At 41.2% G+C, this 8,924-nt stretch overlaps 1 protein-coding gene across 1 annotated transcript in view; it reads left to right on the top strand.

The window, feature by feature from the left end:
• CHPT1 (choline phosphotransferase 1) overlaps positions 1–8,924 on the top strand; it is a 34,199-nt gene that overhangs the window by 6,687 nt on the left and 18,588 nt on the right. The window contains exons 2-3 of the mRNA XM_018556651.1: positions 4,045–4,192; positions 6,450–6,591. Of these exons, the coding sequence (XP_018412153.1) occupies positions 4,045–4,192; positions 6,450–6,591 (290 nt within the window). The remainder of the gene's footprint in view (positions 1–4,044; positions 4,193–6,449; positions 6,592–8,924) is intronic.

Raw genomic sequence — 8,924 nt, forward strand, 5'->3', positions numbered from 1 at the left:
CCTGCTGGTTCGACAACTGCCGAACGGGCCGGTGTGCGCATGTGCACACTGCCCGTTTGCAGTCATCGTAAGCCTGCCCCTCATTACAGTCATCGTAAGCCCGCCCCTCAGGGGGGCGGGCTTGCAATGATCGAGAGTACGATCTGCCTGTCCAAGATGGGCAGATCGTATGTTTTTTTTAAGTACTTAACAACCATGGCAAGACTAAGGTCTTGCCATGGTTGTAAAGTGTACGGCCACCTTTACTCGCCGAGAATCGTACGATTCCCGGCGGGTTTTCTAGCATGCTGGTTCGACGGAAGACGTGCGTCCGTACAGTAGAAACGGTCGCACGCCTTCCATACACTGCACGATTCTCGTACGATCGCGGGTTTCCCCGCAATTCTCGTACGAGAATCGTGCAGTGTATGGGCACCTTTAGGTTACACTTCCTAATGTATGAGTTGCGGTAAGGCAGTCCATTTATTTTGACTGGGCTGGCAATATACTGAAAAGCAGGTTTTAAAATACTGACAGCATTTTTTTTATCAGTACAGGTGGTTCACATGCATTATCCTACACTGGCTAGATGCACCTGCGGTGAGCACAAGCGGTAGATGGAGCAATGGGAATTTCTCTTGTATTTGAACACATTTATTGAGATGATGGTTTTCTTACATATACTGTGCAGACAGTTTAAAACACAAATACGTGAGGTTTTCTCTATATGTAAAGATTAAGAGGAAAATACACATTAATAAATATTAGAAATAACAAGCTCACATCTAGGTAATCCATTGATTCTGTTAAATGTATGTTCAGCAAATCCTACCCATAATGAATGTGCTTTATCTTTTTACTTTACAACATTCAACATCAAGGTTCATTGTTGCCACAGCTATAAAATGGCAGTGATTCTGACATTTTGGATGCTACAGCAGTTAGTGCTGGTTGACGGTGAGGCCATTATGCTTATTTGCCTCTTCCAAGGTATGTATGGAGAATAATCAAAGAAGGGAACCAGCGAATTCAGCTCACAGCTGAACCTTTGTAGGATGGAGGGTGGGGTGAAGATCTCCCCAACAGTGTCACAAATAGCAATATATATTTAAGAGGGGATCAGCCCTTCCTCACCCTACGTGAAACAAAGAAAAACGTCTTCTGTGGGATTTCTACTTTATATATTTTGCCAAAATGACATTACAGCTTGGGTAGTTTAGGCATGTTTGTATTGTTGAAAACAGGATAAAAGTTGGAATTGTTTATTTAAGAAACGAAGGTTAACGAAGGACAATGAACATCAGGGATTGATCAATATGTCCACAGTTACAGGTTTCAAAGGTTGCTTCAGTGAGAAGTGTAGCTGAGGCAGTGAGTTTTGTTTTGTGTTGCCCTTTGGTGACTAGGTGAAGGATCAGTCCTCTTAAGCAAGGAGGAAGAGTCAGTTAGATAATGAATGAATGCTACCACTGTTTTCCAAGGGTTTGCAGTGCCAGGGGTTCAGAGCAGATACACGGTTAGACTCTAGAAGTACGTTTGACTTAGTCATCGATTTCACTGCCTCAACGATTACAGACTGCAGTGACAAAAAAAATTAGAAGGAGCGTGTTGGAAAATCTTTCTCAATCAAACGTGAATGTGGTTTTCATTAGGAAAACTCCACTTATTCCAAAAGCGAATGTTAAATGTTTTTTTTCTTGCTCCTTGTGGTGAAGGAGTGAAGAGGAAGTAAAGGGAAGGTAGCGTTAGATGCTTTTGGTAACGGCTTACCTGCTGCTTTGCTCTGCATCCACAGATTCACATTAATTTAAAGGCAAATTCCAGCTGGCTTCTTTCAGCTAGGGATGCACCGATACCAAGTACAGTACTCGGTACAAGTACAGATACTTTTGAGCTCCAAGACTAGACTAGAGAGAAATTCAAAAGTTAGGAGGCAGCTGTCATTTGTAAGGAGCACACAGAGCTCCTGGGATTTGTACATCTCTGTTTTAATGTACGATTTTGTTTTTATAGATTTAAATAAAGGGATGCACAGATACCAGTTTTGCGAGTACAAGTACTGATACTTGCCCTAGTACTTACAAGTACGAGTACTGATACATTTTTGTTTATTGCCATGTGACAGTTTTTCTAAAACAATATCGACTAATGATTTCAGGACAGTGGTGGAGTGCCAGAGCCCGGTGCCAGCTGCAACCCTGGTAGTTCTCATGAAAATGCCAAGTATCGGCATTGGAACTCAGAAAGTATCGGTGCATCCCTACTTCCAGCCAATGCAGAAGTGCCCAAACTGGAACTTCTATAAATGCATATTTATTCTATCACAGGGCTGGATAAATCCCAGGAAGCCAGTGCTCCTTAAAAATTACAGCTGGCATCTATCATTTGAGGTTTTCTCTAATTGTTGTCAAAGGAGCTCAAACAAATATTGGCTCCTGGATTGGACAGACTGGCTCCTGAATTACACATTTGTTTGTGCACCCCTGTTCTCTCACCTCGAACCTCTCAAAAGTTCAAATATTTGGGATTCCGGGTCTATATTACTCTAACTCAGACTCCATCCATTTGCTTACATTTCTTGTGCATGGTGGCGGGCAGCTTGAACTCAAGCTCAGATTTCAAACATATTAGCTTATGTTTCCTGAGTTAATGGCAGGGCATGCTGGGACTAGTTTGGTGCTGCAGTTTTGTATTAGGTTGCTGGTCTGGTTTATTGCTCCCCATAGACTGCATTGCTGGAGGAGCAGGTTCATGTGTGACATTTTTCTCAGCAATTGGATATGACCGAGAGAGACTTTGTTGTGCAGAATGCGGAATTCCTGGGCCCTAGCCATCAGTGCATTTACACAAAGGGTGCTAAGGTTTTTGAAGGTAAAGTGTATGTACACTTTTAATAACAAAGTCTCATATTAACTCCCTTTTAGTCTGTTAAATATGCATTTTGGTATATTTGTTCTTTATGTGTCCATTTGATCTTTTTAATCAGTGGCGTAGTGGTTAGCACTTCTGCCTTGCAGCACTAAGGGTCCCTGGTTCAAATCCCAGACAAGGAGTTTGCATGTTCTCTCTGTGCTTGTGTGGGGTACTGAGTACTCCGGATTCCTCCCACACTCCAAAGACAGGCTGGAAGGTTAATTGGCTCCTCTCTAAATTGGCCATCATACAGTATGTATGCATTGGAGATAGGAACCTTAGACTGTAAGCTCCTTGAGGACAGTGTCTGATGTGAATGTGCACTATGTAAAGCGCTGCGTAAATTGTTGGCGCTGTATTAATACATGTAGTAATAAATAATCAAGCCCTCCCCTGTTGTTCCTCGGCTATAAACACCTCTCCACTATTTTGTTAAGAATAGGATAAGAGGGAGATGTTGTTTAGTTTAGCAAAATACAGCTGGATGGGCTGACACCATTCCTTGAAATTTAAGTCCAGAAAAGACTGAGGGGAATTTATCAGAACTGGAGCAGACAAAATCTGGAGCAGCTGTGCATGGCAACCAATCAGAATCTCTCTTTAATTTTCAAATCTTAACTGACCAAACTGAAGAGAGAAGCTGATTGGTTGCCATGGACAATTGCTCTAGATTCTGTCTGCTCCAGTTTTGATAAATTCCCCCTGTGTGTTATCAGCCCATAAAAGGAATTAGGAGTTGAGTGCATTTCTGCAAGGAGCAACGGGTATTTGTCTGTACTTGCACAGTCTTTGAAAGGATAAAATACAGGGAAATGTGCATGTGTGGCAGAGATGCATTGCATTTTTTTGCCCTTGCATAGGGGTTGATATACTTAAGGCAAATAGGTTGTTCACTTTCCACGGGAATTTCCCCTTCGCTTTATGAATGAGGAGAAGCTCTGCTGACTTCCATCATCCAGTCATGTGCAAGCAAAAGTACTGTTTTTTTTTTTTCCTTGCACATGATTTGGGTCAGATGTGCCGGATTTATTGCTTGAATTACGTGTCGTATTGAACACCTGGTTTGTTTGTTTTTTTGTATTCACAGGAAAAAACTGCTTTTTTTTTTTTTTTTTTTTTACTTCTGTAATCTTATACTTTGTTTTCTTACAGGCTCCAGCATGGGCATTTCTGTCTTGTGCCATTGGTCTGTTTGTTTACCAGTCACTGGATGCCATTGATGGGAAACAAGCTCGAAGAACAAACAGTAGTTCCCCATTAGGGGAGCTATTTGACCATGGATGTGACTCTATATCTATAGGTAAGGTAATGTTCTCCTGTGGTGGTTTTAAAGGCGAAGTTTAAGTTTTATAACTCGTTTCATGTTACACCCGTATTCAGTATGTAATATAAAACGTGGTGATGTCACAGCACTTGTAGTCCATTCATTCTTCCTCTCAGTCCCTGTTAATGAATGTTCATACCTCCATTTTGGACAGGAATGGGATGGAGAATTAACAGGAGGCAGAGCACTGTACCCGCGATCTCGGTTGCAATTCTTTGCAGGCTACAATGCAAAAACATTTTATAAATATGTGTGCATTTATATATTTTTTCCTCTAAAGGTGGACTTTATTTACATTTAACATATTGTTTTTTTTTTAAACCTCCCTTTATTTGTTAATTAGGCTAAGATGTAAGGCCCCTTTCACACGTGCGGTCTGATCAGATCCGACTGTTCGTTTTTCAAGCGGACCTGATCGGAATCCCAATGCGGAATCCCTCTTGGCAGTCGAGTCTAAACAGACAGACCTGATCGTGACAGATCAGGGGGTAATTTAATGTAAACAGACACGTCTCGGGGTGTGGAAATAAAAAAAAAAAAAAAACCTACTTGTCCAAGCGGGGGCCCAATCTACTTGTCCCTCATAATGATCTACTTGTCCTAATGCAAAAAATAATTTTAACCAAAACCGTATTTAACCATGCTAAGAAGCGCTTCTCATTTGTCAGTGCGGTCAGGTGACTGTGCTGTCCAGCGAGTGCTCTGGAGTTGTAAAAAAAATAATCTAAATCCATGGCACAGGGCTGTACTGGACGGCAATCCCAGGAGTCAGGTAGCCAATGCTCCCTGAAAACGACAGCAAGCACCTAACTTTTCTCTAATTGTTATCAATGACTCCTAAAAAAATAAAAAATCCTGCTGGCTCGTGGATTGGTCAGACTGGCTTTTAAATTCTTTTTAATTTTTCCACTACTGATATATGTGTTGTTAATACTTCTAAATATAAATCTCACTGATATAATAGAGTGAATTTAGCAGTATGTGTATATATAAAGATTACAGGCCTCTCTCATCTTTTTAAGTGGGAGAACTTGCACAATTGGTGGCTGACTAAATACTTTTTTGCCCCACTGTATTTAGACACCAGCTTTCATTTAATAACATTGTTAAAGGATAAGTTCACCTTTTGCAAAAATTAAAGAAATGCATAATTAATAATATATTTAAAATATGCATTTCTTTAATATTTGCATTCAAGCCTGGAACGCATTGCAATGGTGATTACTTGATCACAGCTGCAAAGCTCAGGCTTCTCCACATTCTCTCCCAGGCAGAGCTCTTACAGAGGTACGGAGTTTCAGTTAGCAGAGATCGGGGGAAGGACCCCTCCCTCTAGGTAGATGCGGGAATATGGGCAGCTCTACCTAGAACAAGGACGGCTGGATGCCGTATGAGGTAATTTCTTGCAGTTTGAAGTCCAGCCGTCCTTCCTCATCTCTCCTAACTGAAACTCAGTACCTCAGTACAGAGCTCTGTCCGGGAGAGACTGTGCAGAAGCCTGAGCTTTGCAGATGTGATCGAGTGATCACAGTTGCAATGCTTTCAAGGCTTGAATGCAAATAATAAAGAAATGCATTTAAAAAAAATATATTATTAATTATGCATTTCTTAAATTTTTGCAGAAGGTGAACTTATCCTTTTAAAAGAGCAGTTGGGCAGTAATCCTTAGCATCTAGGATCATTATTCATTTTGCAGCCTAGTACCATTGGTAAGCTGCTCTGCATTTGGTACAACTATTTCTCGGCTTGTATAATCCTTGTGTTGAGTGTATCATTTCTCAATAACACACAATCGTTCCTACTTAAAGTTTTATTTTTGTTTCTATCATGTGTTGGTGGTTGTTTCTCAATGTATAGGAAATTATGGACACCGGCACTCCAAAGTAGAAAAACGTCTTTTATTGACGTGTCATGCAACAGTACACTTATTGCAACGTTTCGGGGTCACACAGGATCCCCTTCATCAGGCAGAACTTGTTGTGCCTGATGAAGGGGATCCTGTGTGACCCTGAAACGTTGCAATAAGTGTACTGTTGCAATGCACGTCAATAAAAGACGTTTTTCTACTTTGGAGTGTCGCTGTCCATAATTTCCTATACTCTATTCAGACGGTGGCCATCCGTCGACTACTGATGCACCCAACCAATCATTACGGACTAAGCGGTAAGGAGTGCAATGGGTACACTGACTGTTACTGTTTCTCAATGTAACCGCTTTTTATTTCCCTGTGCAGTGTTTGTTGCAGTGGGGACAGTTGCTGCGGTACGGCTTGGAACAATGCCCAGCTGGATGTTTTACTGCTGCTTTGTCAGCATGTTCATGTTTTTTTGCGCCCAATGGCAAACCTATGTGTCAGGTACTCTGAGGTTTGGAATGTAAGTAGTTTGTTTTGTATGATTTTACTTTTCATCCTAATGTACAGTCTGTTAACTGTGTAAAGTGCTCATGCCAATTAAGCATTAAGAATTTGTTACCTAGTGTGATTTAGAGATAACAATAAAGTCTAATAAATATGTAATTCCCTTTTCTTTGAAGGGGGAATAAGAATTACTTACATATGGTGCTTGACCTACTTATTTTGGAAAAATATAAACAGTTTGGAAAAGAATATAGTATCTCAATATATAAAGAATACCAAAAGTAAAAAACATAACTTAGGATGGAGTATGGAATGGTAAAAATCCATCAGTTTTTTTTCTTCCATCTGTGCTCATTGGGGAAGAATATGCATCACTTCCTGTTCTGTAGACCAAACAGGAAGTAAGAGAAAATCCCTCCAAAATGAGGAAAAGGTCACACATGGGAACAAGTATTAGAGGAACAAGTTGTCATGGGGAAAAACATGCCTATTGGAAGATTTATATTCCTTTTCTGGTGACAACTTTAGGAAGGATTACACGCTCGGATATGGTCTCGTTATGCTTGTTAAATGCTCGTTATGGTCTTGGGGTTGGAGTCTCTCCCCCTCTGCTCCAGCTGTAGTATGTATGTCCCTCAGTGCCGTCACGTCTAATGCAAGTCAATGGACCTGCATTGGTTGTGATGATGGGAGAACAGGCTGTGGGGGTCTAGCAGCTAGGTGGGACCGAAGATCAGGTAAGTATATCTTCGTTATTTGAGCCCCTAGACCTAAACAACACTTAACCCTTGCAGTGCGAAGGTAGCCCCACTGCAGGGATTCGTTTTGTAATTCCTGGAGTATCTCTTTAAGGACAAACTGAGAGCCGCAATCTCCCTTATGGGGACACAGACAGCATCTACAAACTGACAAGTATTCTAACCCCTCATCACTCTATCGAAAATTAAAATGAATGTTGTGGCTTTAGATATACTTAAGGAGGCCTATATTTTCAGAAAGCTCTTTTTCATGAATGCACTACATCAGAAGGGATAGGGACCAAATAGCACATTATTTTCACTGGATTCACATCATCTTTGCCACTGTTGAGTTACTGGTTATAAAATCAAACATCAATGGTGGGAATTTATCAAAACTGGAGCAGACAGATTCTGGAGCAGTTGCCCATAGCAGCCAATCAGCATCTCTTTCGTTTGTTCAGTTAAGATTTGAAAATTAAATAGAGAAGCTAATTGGTTGCAGTGCACAGCTGCTACAGATTTTGTCTGCCCCTGTTTTGTTAAATTCCCCTCAATACCTTTTTAATGCTTAATGTATGAGTGTACTTTAAAAAAAAAATAGAACATCCCTGTGATAAGCATTGTATGTGTTGTGCAATTGTAAAAGGGGTGAATACTGTTGTACCCTCATATTGTACTGAAATATTGTACCCTCGCCTGCACCTATCGTACATGAAAATCCCTGACAGGCAGGGCAGTGCATAGGATAGGTATCTGTATAGAGGTTCTGCTTCTGGCCATTTGCTTAGCTCTTAGTTTTTTTAGTTAGGGAATTTTGAGTAAATAGTGGAGTAGAAATTCACCCCAGTGGGCCTAAAGGGAATCTTTATTTCATATGTTTAGTACTAAGATATAAAATATTTTTAAACTGTATTTAGGCAGGTAAATATTAAATATGGCCAACTTTCAGTTGGTAGGTTGAGAGCATTGAAAACAGCAGCTCTTTCAAAGCTCACATAGGAGTTGTTGACCTAAGCATAGATCAGAGTAACAGCCTCTTTCTTCTCTCTTTGCAGAGAGTGAAACATCTTAATTGGGCAGTCTAAAGGTGCCCATACACTGCACGATTCTCGTACGAGAATCGCGGGAAATCCCGCGATCGTACGAGAATCGTTCAGTGTATAGAAGGCGTGCGACCGTTTCTACTGTAGGGTCGCACGTCTTCCGTCGAACCAGCATGCTAGAAACCCCGCCGGGAATCGTATGATTCTCGGTGAGTTAGTGGCCTGCTGGTTCGACAACTGACGAACGGGCCGGTGCGCACACTGCCCGTTTGCAGTCATCGTAAGCCCGCCCCTCATTACAGTCATTGTAAGCCCGCCCCTCAGGGGGGCGGGCTTGCGATGATCGCAAGTACGATCTGCCTGTCCAAGATGGGCAGATCGTACGTTTTTTTAATTACTTTACAACCATCGCAAGACTAAGGTCTTGCGATGGTTGTAAAGTGTATAAGCACCTTTTAAGGGGTGGTGGAAACACATGCTAGTAGTTTCCTATTAGGAAGCCCAGCATGCTTTGCAGCTGTGTGTCATGTATGTAGGTTGTAATCAATATTTTTATTATTATTATA

This window comes from Nanorana parkeri, unplaced genomic scaffold, assembly GCF_000935625.1.
Source record: "Nanorana parkeri isolate BGI_ZX_2015 unplaced genomic scaffold, ASM93562v1 scaffold244, whole genome shotgun sequence".
Classification (NCBI taxonomy): domain Eukaryota; kingdom Metazoa; phylum Chordata; class Amphibia; order Anura; family Dicroglossidae; genus Nanorana; species Nanorana parkeri.